General features: G+C 48.2%; 1 protein-coding gene across 1 annotated transcript in view; it reads right to left on the reverse strand.

Annotated features, from left to right (window-relative positions):
• The window catches only part of LOC144602743 (uncharacterized), an 85,326-nt gene that overhangs the window by 22,545 nt on the left and 44,150 nt on the right, over nucleotides 1–18,631 (reverse strand). Inside the window, exons 19-25 of the mRNA XM_078415881.1 lie at nucleotides 18,041–18,094; nucleotides 14,848–14,955; nucleotides 13,292–13,345; nucleotides 10,017–10,070; nucleotides 7,959–8,066; nucleotides 7,242–7,295; nucleotides 2,463–2,498 (exon numbers count right to left, since the gene is read on the reverse strand). Of these exons, the coding sequence (XP_078272007.1) occupies nucleotides 2,463–2,498; nucleotides 7,242–7,295; nucleotides 7,959–8,066; nucleotides 10,017–10,070; nucleotides 13,292–13,345; nucleotides 14,848–14,955; nucleotides 18,041–18,094 (468 nt within the window). The remainder of the gene's footprint in view (nucleotides 1–2,462; nucleotides 2,499–7,241; nucleotides 7,296–7,958; nucleotides 8,067–10,016; nucleotides 10,071–13,291; nucleotides 13,346–14,847; nucleotides 14,956–18,040; nucleotides 18,095–18,631) is intronic.

Here is an 18,631-nt window from a genome sequence, read left to right on the forward strand (position 1 = left end):
AGTGGATGTAGGGCAGCGTTAATGTGCGGGGAACACTGGTCGGTGCGGACTCGGTGGGCCGAAGGGCCAGTTTCCGCGCTGTATCTCTAACCTTACCTAAACTAAAACTTGCATTTAAGTAGCATCTTTAATGATCCAAAACACTTTGTGGGACATAATCAGGCACATTGATTCATTGAACGATACAGCACGGAAACAGGCCCCTCGACCCGCAGGGTCCACGCTGACCATTGATCACCCCAACACATGGAGTTCCGTGTGACCCCAACTTTTCATCCACTCTCCACAGACGAAGGGCAATTTCACAGACTGCCAATCGACCTACAAGCCCGCAAGTAGAAGGTTGAGGGGGGACTTGATAGAGGTTTTTTAAATTTTGAGAGGGACGGACAGAGTTGACGTGGGTAGGCTTTTCCCTTTGAGAGTGGGGAAGATTCCAACAAGGGGACATAGCTTCAGAATTGAGGGACAAAGGTTTAGGGGTAACATGAGGGGGAACTTCTTTACTCAGAGGGTGGTGGCTGTATGAAATGGGCTTCCGGTGGAAGTGGTGGAGGCTGGCTCGATTTTATTATTTAAGAGTAAATTGAATAGGTATATGGATAAGAGGGGATTAGAGGGTTATGGTCTGAGTGCAGGTAGATGAGACTAGGTCAGGGAGAATGGTCGGCGTGGACTGGTAGGGCCGGACAGGCCTGTTTCCATGCTGTAGTTGTTATATTGTTATATTGTTAAGTCTTTGGGATGTGGGAGGTAACCGGAGCAAACCCACACGGTCACGGGGAGAACGTGGATACTCCACACACGCAGAAACAGCGCCTGAGGTCAGGATCGAACCCGTGTCTCTGGTGCTGTGAGCCACCACGCCACAGTGGCGCAGCAGTAGAGTTGCCGCCTTACAGCGAATGCAGCGCCGGAGACCCAGGTTCGATCCTGACTACGGGCGCTGTCTGTACGGAGTTTGTACGTTCTCCCCGTGACCTGCGTGGGTTTTCTCCGAGATCTTCGGTTTCCTCCCACACTCCAAAGACGTGCAGGATTGTAGGTTAATTGGCTTGGTAAATGTAAAAATTGTCCCTAGTGGGTGTAGGATGGTGTTAATGTGCGAGGATCGCAGGTCGGTGCGGACATGGGTTGGCCAAAGGGCCTGTTTCTGTGCTGTATCTCTAAACTAAACCAAACTAAACTAAACTAAACTAAAGCCACCACACTGCCTTTTAGATGCCGACAAAGGCCAATTAATGCCTACAGGATAGAAGAGGAAGCATTGACTGAACTGGAGGCCTCTCAGCTTTATATGTAATGGGGGCTTGTTTAAGATACTTAGCCAACCAACTATTCGCAGCAAAAGACAGGGATCCAGAGCAACATTATTGTTAGAAGCTTCACTTCACACTCTCCCCAACAGGTATCGGGGCAGCACGGTGGCACAGCGGTAGAGCTGCTGCCTAAACTGCACTAAACTGCATTATTCAGTGGGTCAGGCAGCATCTGTGGAAGCCTCGAATGTTAGGGGCGCAGCAGTAGAGTTGCTGCCTCACAGCGCTAGAGACCCGGGTTTGATCCTGACTGTCGATGCTGTCTGTACGGAGTTTGTACGTTCTCCCTGTGACCTGCGTGGGTTTCCTCCGGGTGCCCTGGTTTCCTCCCACATTCCAAAGACTTGCGGGATTGTAGGCTAATTGGCTTCTGTAAATTGCCCCTTGGGTGTGTGGGATAACATGGAACACGTATACGGGTGATCGCTGGTCGTAGTTGACTCAGTGGGCCGAAGGGCCTGTTTCCACGCTGTATCTCTACAACTGAGATGCTGCCTGACCCGCTGAGTTCCTCCAGCAGTGCCTCTCGTTATGCTCTAAACTCCAGCATCTTGTGTCTCCAACTCGTTTGCTCTTTGTTCTGGACGCCCAATATCTCATGGAAGGAGATACAGGCTTCCAACAGTTATCCCTGAACAATGCATCCTCTCTTTTAGAGTTTGCTCTTGACACTTTTGTGGTTTGTTTCTACTTCCCACATCTGGCTCAGGGCGTTGAGGTCGATGACCGTGAGGAGAGGGGGGACAATGAGGACCCGGCGTGAGGCGACCACCGTGAAGAACAATGGAGGAACCTGGCGTGGGGCGACCGGCGTGAGGGACGGTGGGAGAACAAAGTGGGGGAGGGGGGGGGGGCACTCTAGTTTTAAAGTCCTCTGCCAAGGGATAAGCCCACGTTTGTCTGTTTGTTTGTTTGTTTGTTTGTTCCAGTGAAGGCGCTGTGTACATGGCAGCCAGCCAACGGCTGCTTGCCTTCGGTTTTCACCTTTGATTTAATTTTCATTTCAAGTTTCCATATAGCTTGCGTGTTCTGGCTGGTGGCAGACCAATTTTCCCCCGGGGATGAATAAGGTTCTATTGTATCGCATCGTATCGTATCGTTTCGTATCGCATCGTATCGTAACTATGAAATAGGTTAACTCACCATAGAACCTTTGGATCCTTTTGGACCAGGGGAGCCCTGGAAGAGAAAGAGAGCAAAAGCAAAGAGTATTAAGATGGTGCAGATAAAGTTTGCAACCCCTCCTCCCATGGGCACATGTCACAGAGGATTTGCTTGAACTTCTACAGGTGTCCAGTGGAGAGCATATTGACTGGTTGCATCACAGCCTAGTTCAGCAACTTGAATGCCCAGGAGCTAAGAAGACTGCAAAAAGTTATGAACACTGCCCAGTCCATCACTGACTCTGACCTCCCTACCATCGAAGGGATTTACCAGAGTCACTGCCTCGAAAAGGCAGCCAGCATCATCAGAGACCCACACCACCCTGGCCACACACTCATTTCACCCCTGCCATCGGGAAGAAGGTACAGGAGCCTGAAAACTGTAACGTCTAGGTTCAGGAACAGTTTTCTTCCCTGCAGCCATTAGTCTATTAAACACTATAACCTCAAACAAACTCTGAACTACATAGAGTATTATTGTTGTTATTGCACTGTTATTGTTTGATTTTTTGTGCGTACGTATGTGTGCATGTATATATATGCATATGTATATGATCTATATATATGTGTACTTGTGAGTATGTGTATATATATATATACACACTGTACTTTTTTTTCCAATCATTTATTATATTGTTTATAATAACTATGTTAGCATATTCTCTTGTGCTGCTACAAGTAAGAATTTTATTGTTCTACCTGGGACATATGACAATAAAACACTCTTGAATCTTGACGTTTCAAAGAATGCCATTACAGGTAGTTCTGCTATAAAGTGATAATTGCACTCAAAATAAAACTTGCACTTTAGAAAATTACATTGTAAAGTCAACAAGTGAAGAAGCTGGGAAGCTAGATAGAGCTCTTAAGGATAGCGGAGTCAGGGGTATGGGGAGAAGGCATGAATGGGGTACTGATTGAGAATGATCAGCCATGATCACATTGAATGGCAGTGCTGACTCGAAGGGCCGAATGGCCTCCTCCTGCACCTATTGTCTATTGTCTATTGTCATGCTGCAGTTATATAAGACGTTGGCGAGGCCACGTTTAGAGAATTGGTTCAGGTTTAGTCACCATGTTATAGGAAATATGTCAAGCTGGAAAGGGTGCAGAGAAGTTTGAAGATAACGTTGTCAGGACACGAGGGCCTGGGCTATCGGGAGAGGTCGAGTAGGCTAGGATTTTATTCCTTGGTGCACAGATGATCTCACAAGGTGTATCAAATAACGAGGAGAAAATCCAGCAAACGCAGCCTTTTGCTGCAGAATAGGGAATTTGAGAACCTGAGGGCATAGGTTTATGGTATGGGGGGGAGGGGGAAGATTTAATAGGAACTTGAGCGGCAACTTTTCTACACCAAGCATGGTGGGTGTATGGAACAAGCTGCCAGAGGAGGTAGTTGAGGCTGGGACTTTCGCAACTTTTTAAAAAACATTTAGACAGGTACATGAATAGGGCAGGTTTAGAGGGATATGGGCCAAACGCAGGCAGGTGAACTAGTGTAGATGGGGTATGTTGGTCGGCATGTGAAAGTTGCGCCGAAGAGCCTGTTTCATAGCAAGAGGATTTGAGTATAGGAGCAGGGAGGTTCTGATGTAGTTGTACAGGGCCTTGGTGAGACCGCACCTGGAGTATTGTGTATAGTTTTGGTCTCCTAATCTGAGGAAAGACATCCTAACCTTAGTGGGAGTACAGTGAAGATTCACCCGATTGATCCCTGGGATACCAGGACTTTCATATGAAGAAAGACTGGATAGACTAGGCTTATACTCGCTGGAATTTAGAAGACTGAGGGGGGATCTTATAGAAACATATAAAATTCTTAAGGGGTTGGAGAGGCTAGATGCGGGAAGATTGTTCCCGATGTTGGGGAAGTCCAGAACCAGGGGTCACAGCTTAAGGATAAGGGGGAAGTCTTTTAGGACCGAGATGAGAAAACATTTCTTCACACAGAGAGTGGTGAGTCTGTGGAATTCTCTGCCACAGAAGGTAGTTGAGGCCAGTTCATTGGCTATATTTAAGAGGGAGTTAGATGTGGCCCTTGTGGCTAAAGGGATCAGGGGGTATGGAGAGAAGGCAGGTACAGGATACTGAGCTGGATGATCAGCCATGATCATATTGAATTGCAGTGCAGGCTCGAAGGGCCGAATGGCCTACCCCTGCACCTATTTTCTATGTTTTCTATGTAAGGCTCTATGACACTAAGTCAAATACATCAAAGGGGGATGAGGGGGAAAGGGGGATGAGGGTTCGAACATTTCACTCTCACAATAACAAAGGTGTTTTTAATCTATTTTTGCGACTAAAAGCTACAACTATCTAAGGCTGTATGTCCCATCGCTTAATGGAGTATTGCTACACATGTCAATAGAACTGATTACTTGATAAGTTAACACTGTGACGTGCATAAAGTTCTAACACTGCTGATGAACCTCTGGTGTTCGCTACCCCAGAGACTTGCGGAGTCCAAATCATTGGAAGTGTTTCCAAATCATAGGCTTGTATACACTGGAATTTAGAAGGATGAGATCTTATCGAAACGTATAAGATTATCAAGGGGTTGGACACGTTAGAGGCAGGAAACATGTTCACAATGTTGGGGGAGTCCAGAACAAGGTCCCACAGTTTAAGAATAAGGGGTAGGCCATTTAGAACTTAGACGAGGAAAAACTTTTTCAGTCAGAGAGTTGTGAATCTGTGGAATTCTCTGCCTCAGAAGGCAGTGGAGGCCAATTCTCTGAATGCATTCAAGAGAGAGCTAGATAGAGCTCTTAAGGATAGCGGAGTCAGGGGGTATGGGGAGAAGGCAGGAACGGGGTACTGATTGAGAATGATCAGCCATGATCACATCGAAGGGCCGAATGGCCTCATCCTGCACCTATTGTCTATTGTCTATTAAAGTGGAGGCAGATGATGTTAAAGGAATATCATGTCTAACCTACAGATAAGAATTAACAATGAACAGGGAAGGTTGAATATGGAAGTGTGAGTTGATTTAATATACATGGACATCAAAATGGATATTTGATGAGATGAAACATATTAATATTGAGGAGTGTGGGAAGGAACTGCAGATTCTGGTTTAAATCGAAGAAGGTCACAAAATGCTGGAGTAACTCAGCAGGTCAGGCAGCATCTCTGGAGAGAAGGAATGGGTGACGTTTCGGGTCGAGACCCTTCTTCAGAATGACGAGACCCACTCCCCTGACATCAGTCTGACGAAGGGTCTTGACCCGAAACATTATTCCTTCTCTCCAGAGATGGCACCTGACCCGTTGAGTTACTCCAGCATTGTGCGATTAATGTTGAGGAAGAAGTTTTTTTTTTAAGAAACTCAAAATTCCTATTCCTGCTCCCATTTCATTGAGTTCTTGAGCTCATGCTGGCCTTTCTGAAGATGGCATTTCTCCCGAAGGATCGCAGGAAAAATGTCCCTAATGTTGGGGGAGTCCAGAACCAGGGACCACAGTCTGAGAATAAAGGGGAGGCCATTTAGAACTGAGGTGAGAAGAAACTTTTTCATCCAGAGAGTTTTGAATTTGTGGAATTCTCTGCCACAGAAGGCAGTGGAGGCCAAATCACTGGATGAATTTAAAAGAGAGTTAGATAGAGCTCTCGAGGCTAGTGGGATCAAGGGATATGGGGAGAAGGCAGGCACAGGTTACTGATTGGGGATGATCAGCCATGATCACAATGAATGGCGGTGCTGGCTCGAAGGGCCGAATGGCCTCCTCCTGCACCTATTTTCTATGTTTCTATATTTTCTAGGATTAACAGGAGATCAATGCTAAGTCAAACATCAATAGTTGAGTTTAGTTCACTTTATAAACTGAAATATCGAGGTATAACCTTGTTTAGTATATCGAGCGACAGAATGCAGTCACTTGAAGAGTGAATTCGGTAGATCTAATAGCTTATTAAATAATTAAATTAAATAATAGATTAAATAAACTGCAAAGCCAGCAAGAATTTGTTAAAGGAATATGTAAGAAAATAACTGCAGATGCTGGTACAAATCGAAGGTATTTATTCACAAAATGCTGGAGTAACTCAGCAGCATCTCGGGAGAGAAGGAATGGGTGACGTTTCGGGTCGAGACCCTTCTTCAGACTGATGTCAGGGGGGCGGGACAAAGGAAGGATATAGGTGGAGACAGGAAGACAGTGGGAGATCTGGGAAGGGGGAGGGGAAGAGAGGGAATATAGTGCCTAACCTAAAGATGGGAATTAATGGGCACAGCATTAGAGCTACTGCCTTGCAGTGACAAAGACCTGGGATCGAACCTGGCCACGGGTGCTGTCTAATCGGAGTTTGTACGTTCTCCCCGTGACCTATGTGGGTTTTCTCTGGGATCTCCGGTTTCCTCCCACACTCCATAGACGTACAGGTTCGTAGGTTAAATGGCTTGGCAAAATTGCAAATTGCCCCTGGTATGTGCAGGACCGTGTTAGTGTGCGGGGATCGTAGATGTGGAGAGGTTGACAGCTGGAACAGCGGATACAATACATGAGGTTGGGGGAGGGGCAGGTCCTTAGATGACCCAAATGCATGGCAAAGCGAAACCGCCTCAAGGTATGTCAAAGAGAAAACTACCTCAGCAAAGGTCCCATCTCAGCGTGCACCCAACCCAACACATGCCCCAACCCAACACACGCTCCACCCCACCCACGCCTCCCCCCCCCCCCTTCAGATAGCAGGAACTGGGAGGGTTGGGGTTTGGATGCATCAATGACCGCCTTTCACCGGCGGTGAAGCTTACCGGTAAACCTGGTGGGCCTCCTGGGCCGATGGGACCGGTTCCACCAGCAATACCCTAGGGGCAAAGAGAAGATAATGAGAAAATCTGTGTGTGTGTGTACACTTCTGTTAGTCCACTGATGGAGTCACCTTTCAAACATATCTCCATTCATTTCAATTCTGCTTGTGGATCCAAGCAAATAAACACAAACATTGTAATCAATGTATTTCATTGCCCTTGCGTCTGGTGGCAAGTGGGTATGACACACTCTGCCTCGGGAGGTTCCTGGTGTTGGGGGAGTCCAGAACCAGGGGTCACTGTTTAAGAATAAGGGGTAGGCCATTTCGGACTGAGATGAGGAAAACCTTATTTAGCCAGACAGTTGTGTATCTGTGGAATTCTCTGCCACAGAAGGCAGTGGAGGCCAATTCACTGGATGTTTTCAAGAGAGAGCTAGATTTAACTCTTAGGGCTAACGGAATCAAGGGATATGGGGAGAAGGCAGGAACGGGGTACTGATTTTGGATGATCAGCCGTGATCATATTGAATGGCGATGCTGGCTCGAAGGGCCGAATGGCCTCCTCCTGCACCTATTGTCCATGTTTCTATGTTTCTATGGTACGGGTTCGGATGGAAGTTGGAACACAGCGTGTGGGAGCAACTTCACAAGGCTGACTCCATCAGTGGTTGACCCCACTGCTGAGACGTTGCAAAGAGTAAAGGTTGCAGGTAATTACGTCGTCGCCTTTGACACCTCCTTGCCCCGACCGACCAGAAGCTCCTCGATCTCCCTTCTCGCCTTGTTCACCCGGTGGTCCGATCAACCCAATGAGACCAGGGTGACCCTAAAGGAGAAACACAGAGGAGAGAAACACGCGAGATTAGTGAGGACGTCAAGGGTTGAAGGGAGGTGGCAAGAGAATGGGATTGAGAGGGAAAAATAGATCAGCCAGGATTGAATGGCAGAGCCGACTCAATGGGCCAAATGGCCTGATTCTGCTCCTGTGTGTTATGGTCTTGTGATTTGATCCTGACCGTGGTGCTTGTCTGTACAGGGTTTGTACGTTCCCTCCGTGACCACATGGGTTTTCTCCGGGATCTTCGGTTTCCTCTCACACTCCAAAGATGTGTAGGTTTGTACACTAATTGCCTTGGTGTAATTGTTTTTAAAATATTGTCTCTGGTGTGTGTAGGATAGTGATAATGTGCGGGGATCACTGGTCGGTGCGGACTCGGTGGGCTGAAGGGCCTGTGTCCACACTGTGTCTGTAAACTAAACTAAACCTTGGGAAGACTTTGCACATCCCCGATCCTGAACTTTCCACTTGTCACTTCAATTTCATGTTTTATGTATCTTGTGGTGTTTAACCAGGTTAATTCCCAGGTTAATTTCATCACTTCATATGATGAAAGAAGAATAGATCATCTGGGATTCACTGGAATTTAGAAGGATGAGAGGAGATCTTGTAGAAACATATAAAATTCTTAAGGGATTGGACAGGCTAGATGCAGGAAAGATATTTCCGATGTTGGGGGGAGTCCAGAACCAGGGGTCACAGTTTAAGAATAAGGCCTAGGCCAGTTAGGACTGAGATGAGGAAAAACCTTTTCAACCAGAGAGTTGTGAATCTGTGGAATTCTCTGCCACAGAAGGCAGTGGAGGCCGATTCACAGGATGTTTTCAAGAGAGAGTTAGATGTAGCTCTTAGGGCTAATGGAATCAAGGAAAATGGGGAGAAAGCTGGAAAGGGGTATTAATTTTGGGTGATCAGGCGTGATCATATTGAATGGCGTTGATGACTCAAAGGGCCGAATGGCCTACTCTTACACCTATATTATTTGATTCTCTGTTTTTACGACTGTTGGCAGACAAATTTCCCTCCTAGGATGAGTAGAGTTCTATCATATCGTATGGTATGGTGTATTGTAGTGTAGTGTAGTGTAGCGTACTGTAGTGTAGTGTAGTGTGTAGTGTAGTTTAGTGTAGTGTAGTGTAGTGTAGTGTAGTGTAGTGTAGTGTAGTGTAGTGTAGTGTAGTGTAGTGTAGTGTAGTGTAGTGTAAGGAAATAACTGCAGATGCTGGTACAAATCGATTTATTCACAAAATGCTGGAGTAACTCAGCAGGTCGGGCAGCATCTCGGGAGAGAAGGAATGGGTGACGTTTCGGGTCGAGACCCTTCTTCAGTGTAGTGTGTAGTGTAGTGCAGTGTAGTGTAGTGTGGTGTAGTGTAGTGCAGTGTAGTGTGGTGTGGTATGGTATGGTGACATGGTATGGTGTGGTGTGGTATGGTATGGTGTGGTATGGTTATTGTGGTGTGGTATGGTTTAGTGTGGTGTGGTATGGTATGGTATAGTGTGGTATGGTATGGTATAGTGCGGTATGGTATGGTATAGTGTGGTGTGGTATAGTGTGGTGTGGTATGGCATGGTATGGTATAGTGTGGAATGGTATAGTGTAGTGTGGTATGCTTTGGTATAGTGTGGTGTGGTGTGGTATAGTGTGGTGTGGTATGGCATGGTATGGTATAGTGTGGTATGGTGTGGTATAGTGTGGTGTGGTATGGTATAGTGTGGTATGGTATGGTGTGGTATAGTGTGGCATGATATGGTATGGTATGGTATGGTGTAGCGTGGTATGGTATAGTGTGGTATGGTATAGTGTGGTATGGTATAGTGTGGTATGGTATGGTATACTGTGGCATGGTATGGGGTAGTGTGGTATGGTATAGTGTGGTATGATATGGTATAGTGTGGTATTGTATGGTATAGTGTGGTATGGTATGGTCAGTCTTACCTTCTCTCCCTTGACCCCGCCATCTCCCTTCAATCCAGGCAAACCAGGGGGACCCTGTAGACAGAGGAGTAAAGAGTTAAGATTAACGTTGTCAGAGCAGTGCACGGCTCACAGTGAAACAGCGTGGGCATGCCCTGTGCAGGACTCTCGCAGAAGGCTTCGGGCCTTCAGCAGCCGAACCGTACAACCGGCAGATTGTGGCTTCAGGGGTAGACCGCTGCCGAATGGTGAAGCAGACTCAATGGGCCGAATGGCCTGATTCTGCTCCTGTGTGTCTATAGTCTTATGGAGAGACGAAAGGGCAAATCTGCAGAGAGTCAGAGCAGGGTCAATAAGGCAGCAAACAGGGTTGATTACAAATCCCAGGCACATCAAATATGGTATATGTGGAGAGAGAATGGTACAAGGGCAATATTGTCAATGAGAGTCAGTGGTGCAGCTGGTAGAGCTGAAGATACGACACAAGATGCGAGTGTCTGGGCGGGTCAGGCAGCATCTCTGGAGAGAGGGAATGGGTGACGTCTCTGGAGAGAGGGAATGGGTGACGTCTCGGGTCAAGGCCCTTCTTCAGAGCTGGTTGTTAGGTTATCAGTGGGTCTCTGTCCAACCGTCTATGCCACTGATACCCTCGCAAACAATCAACGTTGGACCTGAAGCCTCCTCCCAGCATGCATTGTATGAATAAATCTAAACCTCTTACCCCCTTACTCCGAAATTCTCTCATTAGTCCCGCCAACCTTTGCTCAATAGACGCAGAATGCTGGAGTAACTCAGCGGGACAGGCAGCATCTCTGGAGAGAAGGAATGGGTGACGTTTCGTGCGTCTGAAGAAGGGTCTTGACCCGAAACGTCACGCATTCCTTCTCACCGGAGATGTTGCCTGTCCCGCTGAGTTCCTCCAGCATTTTGTGTCTGCCTTTAGTGGGAACCAGGGTGGTTCAAGGTTGTCAGGAGATCGAGGTTCATTACCAGTGAGTTTTCAGGGTGCTGGTGTTGGGTCTTCGAAATCGGAGGGACTACAGTGAGTTGGGAGCATCCGGAGGCTGATTGTCACGTGTAGACAATTAGACAATTGAGGAAATTCAGAGTGTCTCTGAGGATCCTTCATTGCTTCTACTCTGGGGCTGTAGAGAGCATCCTGTCCGGCAACATTACAGTCTGGTTTGGGAACAGCTCTGCCCAGGACAGGGTGGCCCTGCAGAGAGTAGTGCGTTCGGCAGAACGCACCATGGGAACTACACTCGCCCCCCTGCAGGACCTATACATCAGGAGGTGCAGATCCAGAGCAAGCAAGATCATGAGGGACCTCTGCCACCCCAGTAACGGACTGTTCCAGATGCTACAATCAGGCAAACGCCTCCGCTGTCACGCTGCGAAAACGGAGAGGATGAGACGGAGCTTCTTCCCACAGGCCATCAGGACTGTCAACTTTTATAACCCCAGGGACTAAATTTTTGTCGACACTAATAGTAACTTATTAACTTTATTTATATGCTGTAACTGTAATTCTTTTTTGTGCACAACCCACAGGCATTGCCACTTTCATTTCACTGCACATCGTGTATGTGTATGTGACAAATAAATTTGACTTGACTTGACTTGACTTGACTTGTACTGAGGTACAGAGAAAAGCTTTGGTTGCGTGCTAACCAGTCAACGGAAAGACAATACACGATTACAATCGAGTCGTCCACTGTTTACTGATATACATGATAAAGGGAATAGCATGAATAACTTTTAGTGCAAGATAAAGTCCAGTAAAGTCCAATCTAAGATAGTCTGAGGGTCTCCAATGAGGTAGATAGTAGTTCAGGACTGCTCTGTGCTTGTGGTAGGATGGTTCAGTTGCCTGATAACAGATGGGAAGAAACTGACCCTGAATCTGGAGGTGTGCATTTTCACACTTCGATACCTTTTGCCCGATGAGAGAGGGAGACGAGGGAGTGGCCAGGGTGCGACTGGTCCTTGATTAGTGCTGAAAGGCTTGGAGCTATGGAGGTGGGAGTGGGGTGGAAGGGGAGCAGTGTACACTGGTGCTATTGGGTTGTCTGGGTCTCTCCGTATTAGAAAGAGGAGACTGCATACCGTTGGAACTCATTTAAATCTACCAAATAATGGAAGGCCGAGATAAGGTGGATGTGGAGAGGGTGTTTCCAGTAGGTGGCGCAACAGTAGAGTTGTTGCCTTTCAGCACCGGAGACCCGGGTTCGATCCTGACTACGGGTACTGTCTGTACGGAGTTTGTACATTCTCTCCATTTGCTCCAGTTTCCTCCTACACTCCAAAGACCAGTAGGCGAATTGGCTTGATAAAATTGTAAGTTGTCCCGAGTGTGTGTAGGATAGTGTTCGTGTGCGGGGATCGCAGGTCGGCGCAGACCTGGTGGGCCGAAGGGCCTGTTTCCGCGCTGCATCTCTAAAGTAAACTAAACTAGCGTGAGAGTCTAGGACCAGAGGGCACAGTCTCTGAATAAAAGGACATTCCTCTGGAATGGAGATGAGGAAGAATTTATTCAGCCAGAGGTTCCCTAACAAAGATACTAGAGGAACAAGATAGACCACTCGACCCTAAAAACCGTAGTACGTCATGGCGCCATTTTAGTAGGCAGAAACTTGCAGAAACATTTTAAAAGAAAAATAACAAAAATCTGTAAATTGAAAGATGAGAGAAATTCTGCATTTTTATGGTATCATCACACATACTGTTCCCCCAAAACACTGATTACTCTGCGAGAGGCAGAGCGAACTTTGCTTACTAAAATGGCGGACGTTACGCTCCTTTGCGTACTACACTTCAGTATAGGCGATATCAACGTAGTGGTCCATCTTGTTCCTCTAGTATCTTTGGTCCCTAGTGTGTGTAGGCTAGTGTTCGTGCACAGGTATCAATGGTCGGTGCGGACTCTGTGGGCCAAAAGCCTGTATCTCTAAACTAAACTAGCAGGAGAGTCCAGGACCAGAGGGCACAGTCTCAGAATAAAAGACCTTTCCTTTAGAATGGAGATGAGGAGGAATTTCTTTAGCCAGAGGGTGGTGAATCTGTGGAATTTGTTGCAACAGGCTGTGGAGGCCAAGTCAGTGGGTGTTTTTAAAGCGGAGATGGATAGGTTGTTGATTAGGAAGGGCCTCAAAGGTTGCAGGGTCTCGGTGGGCTGGAGGCCTTCATGTTACGTTTCACTCAGCAGCAGGGATTGACTGTCGGACGGCTCCTGTCGGATCAGATCTCATCTCCAGCCAAGGAGAGACAGAGCGGGGAAGGCACCAAGATGCACCTACCATTGGGCCAGGTGGGCCGACCTGTCCTGGGACTCCGGGGGTTCCTTGTTCGCCCTGTAGGAGAGAGAGACAAGGAGACAGCATCATCATCTGGAGATCACTGTGTACAACACGGTGTGACTGGGTCAACATATTGAGGTACGGTAAGGTTGGGTTAACGTATGAAGCGTGTTTGATGGCTCTGGGTCTGCCCTCATAAAGTCATACAGCACAAAAACAGAGCACAACTTTCCCAGCATGCCCCATCTACACCAGCCCCACCTGCCTGCGCTTGGCCCATATCTCTCTAAACCTATCCTATACATGTACCTGTCCAAATGCGGCACGGTGGCGCAGCGGTAGAGTTGCTGCCTTACAGCGAATGCAGCGCCGGAGACTCAGGTTCGATCCTGACTACGGTCGCCGTCTGTACGGAGTTTGTACGTTCTCCCCGTGACCTGCGTGGGTTTTCTCCGAGAACTTCGGTTTCCTCCCACACTCCAAAGACGTGCAGGTATGTAGGTTAGTTGACTGGGTAAAATGTGAAAAATTGTCCCTAGTGTGTGTAGGATAGTGTTAGTGTGCGGGGATCGCTGGGCGGCGCGGACTTGGTGGGCCGAAGGGCCTGTTTCCGCGCTGTATCTCTAAATCTAAATCAAATGTCTCAAACGTTATGATAGTACCTACCTCAACTACCTCCTCCAGCCGCTCGTTCTAAATGCCCACCACCCTTAGTGTAAAAAAGATTCCCCTTGGGGACCTAGTCAATCTCCCCCCCCTCCCCCCCCCACCCACCCCCCACCTTCAATCTATGGCCTGTAGGGTGGTGAACATATGGAAGGCACTGCCAGGGGTGGTGATGGAGGCCCACACCATAGTGGCATTTAGTGCCATGGATATGCAGCGGATGGAGAGATATGGATCACATGCTGGTAGAGAAGATTAGTTTAACTTTGCATCATGTTCAGCACTGACATTGTTGGCCGAAGGGCCTGTTAACGGTGTTGCACTGTTCTATATTAACATACAGTCCTATGTTAAAGGCCTGTTCTATGTTAACATTGATCTTCAGAGAAAGTTCAGAAGTTATAAGAGCAGAATTCGGCGATTCCAGTCTACCCCGCCATTCGATCATGGCTAATCTATCTTCCCCCTCAACCCCATTCTCCTGCCTTCTCCCCATAACCCCTGACACCTGTACTAATCAGGAATCTGTAAAGGAAGAGAGGTGGTGCCGTGGTAGAGTTGCTGCCTCACAGCGCCAGCGACCTGGATTTGGTCTTGACGTCTGGTGCTGTCTGTGCGGAGTTCGTTCGTTCTCCCTGTGACAGCGTGGATTTTCTCCGGGTGCCCTGGTTTCCCCCCACACAGGTTTGTAGGTTCGGTGATATTGTCTCCAGCGTGTGTGGGGTAGTGTTAGTGGGTGGGCCGAAGGGCCTGGGGCTGCCCTGTATCACTAAAACGAGAAAACTAAAACTAAGAACAAAGGAGAAATTTCAGGATGTCGGCCTCCACTAATCTGCAGTCGAGAGGAAAGGACCCTGTGGCTTTTCTCGGTGCGATCCTACTGGACTTACCACTGCTCCGGGAATTCCGCGGAGTCCATCGGGACCTTGCTTCCCTCCGGGACCCTGGGGTCCAACAGGTCCAGTCTTCCCGTGAGGTCCCACTGCTCCGGATTCTCCCTGGAATGAAGAGGGAAGAGCAGGTGAACAGCTGGCTCCCACTCCGAGACTGTGGAACAGCATCCCTCTCCCCATCAGAACTGCCCCCTCCATCCACTCCTTTAAGTCCAGGCTCAAAACCTATTTCTACTCCCTAGCGTTTGAGGCCCTCTGGTTTTTAAAAAAATCAAAAATATTTATTCAAATATTAAAATAATATATACAATACAATAAACCAAAACAGAAACCACCACCGGAATACTATACAAAGAAATATACCAATTGGAACTATTATGCAATTATATTACAATCCCCATCCAGGATACATCCAATCCCCAGCGGTGCCCAGGGGTCCCGGAAACCCCCCAGGGTGCCCGTGGACAGCCGGTGGTCCCTCTCTAACACCACCCGGGCGCGGGCATAACCCCGGAAAAGGGGCAGGCAGCCGGCTCGGGCACAGCCCTCTTCCGCCTGGCGCCGTGACTCGCAGATGGCCAGCTTGGCCAAGCCCAGGAGCAACCCGACCAGGACATCTTCGCCCCTACCCTCTCCTCTAAGCACACGGTGTTTCGAGGCCCTCTGAGGGGGCGCTGTGAACTGTTTATGTATGTGCTGTTATGTTTGTGTGCCATTGTATGTTCGTTTCTTAGTACCTGAACTGATGTTCAGCAGTTTGGTCAATGTGGGTTGTTTTTAAATGTGCTATACAAATAAAATTGACTTGACTTGACTTGGACGAAGGTGCAGCCTGAAAACCGTTAACATCCAGCTTCACAAGCAGCGTCTTCCCAACAACGGTGGCGCAGCTGTAGAGTTGCTGCCAGACAGCGCCGGAGACCCGGGTTCTGTCTTTACGGGGTTTGCACGTTCTCCCCGTGACCTGCGCGGGTTTTTATAGAGTCACAGAGTCCTACAGCACAGAAAGAGGCCCTTCGGCCCATCGTGTCCGCGCCGCCCGTTACCAAACACAGTCTAATTTTAATCCCATTTTCCCGCATTTGGACCGTAGCCCTGAATGTTGTAGCATTTCAAGTGCCCATCCAAATGCCTCTTAAACGTTGTGAGTGTTCCCGCCTCCACCACCACCCCAGGCAGTGAGTTCCAGACTCCAACCACCCTCAGAGTGAAAAAGTTATTTCTCACATCCCCCGAAACCTCCCTCCCCTTACCCTGTATCTATGTCCCCTCGTTGTTGAACCTTCCACCAGTGGAAGAAGTTCCCCGCCATATACCTTATCTATGCCCCTCATGATCTTGTACACCTCGATCATGTCCCCTCTCAGCCTTCTCTGCTCCAGGGAAAACAACCCCAGTCTGCTCAGTCTCTCCTCATAGCCGAGGCCCTTCATCCCTGGCAGCATCCTGGTGAATCTCCTCTGCACCCTCTCCAAAGCTATCACATCCTTTCTATAAGAAAATAACTGCAGATGCTGGTACAAATCGATTTATTCACAAAATGCTGGAGTAACTCAGCAGGTCAGGCAGCATCTCGGGAGAGAAGGAATGGGTGACGTTTCGGGTCGAGACCCTTCTTCAGACTGATGTCGGGGGTGGGACAAAGGAAGGATATAGGTGGAGACAGGAAGATAGAGGGAGATCTGGGAAGGAGGAGGGGAGGGGAGGGACAGAGGAACTATCTGAAGTTGGAGAAGTCGACGTTCATACCACCGGGCCGCAAACTGCCCAGGCGAAATATGAGGTGCTGCTCCTCCAATTTCCGGCGGGCCTCACTATGGCACTGGAGGAGGCCCATGACAGAGAGGTCAGACTGGGAATGGGAGGGGGAGTTAAAGTGCTGGGCCACCGGGAGATCAGTTGCGTTAATGCGGACCGAGCGCAGGTGTTCAGCGAAGCGATCGCCGAGCCTGCGCTTGGTTTCGCCGATATAGATGAGTTGACATCTAGAGCAGCGGATGCAATAGATGAGGTTGGAGGAGGTGCAGGTGAACCTCTGTCTCACCTGGAAAGAATGTTTGGGTCCTTTGATGTGGTCCTTTCTATAATGTGGTGACCAGAACTGTACACAATACTCCAGCTGTGGCCTCACCAGTGTTCTGTACAATTCCATCATTACCCCCCTACTTTTACATTCGATGACCCAGTTTTCTCCGAGATCTTCGGTTTCCTCCCACACTCCGTGCAGATTTGCAGGTGAATAGGCTTGGTGTAAATGCAGAATTGTCCCTATCGTGTGTGCAGGGTAGTGTTAGTGTGCGGGGATCACTGGTTGGGGCGGACTCGGTGGGCCGAAAGGGCCTGTTTCCGCGCGTTATCTCCAAACTAAAGTAAGCTAAACCAACAGGCTTATTGAAGCAAGAAGACAGACACAAAAAGCTGGAGTAATTCAGCGGGTCAGGCAGCATCTCTGAAGAGAAGGAAAAGGTGACGTTTTGGGTTCAGAGTGAGAGTGGGGGGGAGGGAAACTAGAGGTAAGAAAGGCTATGGAGGAAATCAGACTCAGGAAAGGCAGAGCCCACAATGGTCCATTGTTGGCTGGTGAAGAGGTGGAACCATAAACTGCAACTAATGTCTAAACTACAAACCACCTTGATTGCACTCGGGGCTTGGAGGGCATTGCTTTGGGCTTTGCATTATATTGTTGGATGCTTTGTATATATTCAACCTCTTTTTGTTGTTGACTATGATGTTTACAGGGTACCACGTTTACATAATGTAATAAAAAAGCAACTGTGGATGCTGGTTTATGGCAAAGATAGACGCAAAACGCTGCAGTAACTCAGCGGGCCAGGCAGCATCTCTGGGGAAAAGGAATAGGTGACGTTTTGGGTCGAGACCCTTCTACAGACTGAAAATAGAGTGGTGGGGGTGGGGAGACTGGAGGTAAGAGGAAGCCAGAACGAATCAGGACCGGCAACAGATGAACAAGGAAGGGTGGAGCCCACAATGGCCCATTGTTGGCTGGGGAACATGATTTGTGGGTTAATTGGCTTGTGTAAATTGCCCTGATGGTGTAGGATAGGACTTGCGTACGCTGGTTGGCGTGGACTCGGTGGGATGGGCTGAAGAGGCTGTTTCCACGGCATTTCTCTGCTGGGATAAAGAACGTTATCTCGCGTCGCATAGCATCGTAAACCAAACTCTTTACCTTCTTGCCTTTGTCTCCCTCTCGCCCCTCGGGACCTCGTGTTCCGGCTGGACCCTGTGGGAGGACAACGGAGAGAACGGGATGTTAAAACTGCAGACTGTTGAGTTGGGACAGCTCCCAGTCCCAGCCTTTCTGAGGACAGTGTTGACCCAGTAATAGAAACATGGAAATATAGAAAATAGGGCCCTTCGAGCCAGCACCGCCATTCATTGTGATCTTGGCTGATCATCCACAATCAGTAACCCGTACCTGCCTTCTCCCCATATCCCTTGATTCCACTGGCCCCTGGAGCTCTATCTAACTCTCTTTTAAGTTCATCCAGTGAATTGGCCTCCACTGCCTTCTGTGGCAGAGAATTCCTCAAATTCACAACTCTCTGGGTGAAAAAGTTCCTTCTCACCTCAGTTTTAAATGGCCTGGTTCCGGACTCCCCCAACATTGGAAACATTTTTCCTGCATCTAGCTTGTCCAGTCCTTTTATAATTTTATGTCTCTAAAAGATCCCCTCTCATCCTTCTAAACTCCAGTGAATACAAGCCTAGTCTTTTCAATCTTTCCTCATATGACAGTCCCGCCATCCCAGGGATCAAT

The sequence above is a fragment of the Rhinoraja longicauda genome, chromosome 19 (genome assembly GCF_053455715.1).
Source record: "Rhinoraja longicauda isolate Sanriku21f chromosome 19, sRhiLon1.1, whole genome shotgun sequence".
NCBI lineage: Eukaryota > Metazoa > Chordata > Chondrichthyes > Rajiformes > Arhynchobatidae > Rhinoraja > Rhinoraja longicauda.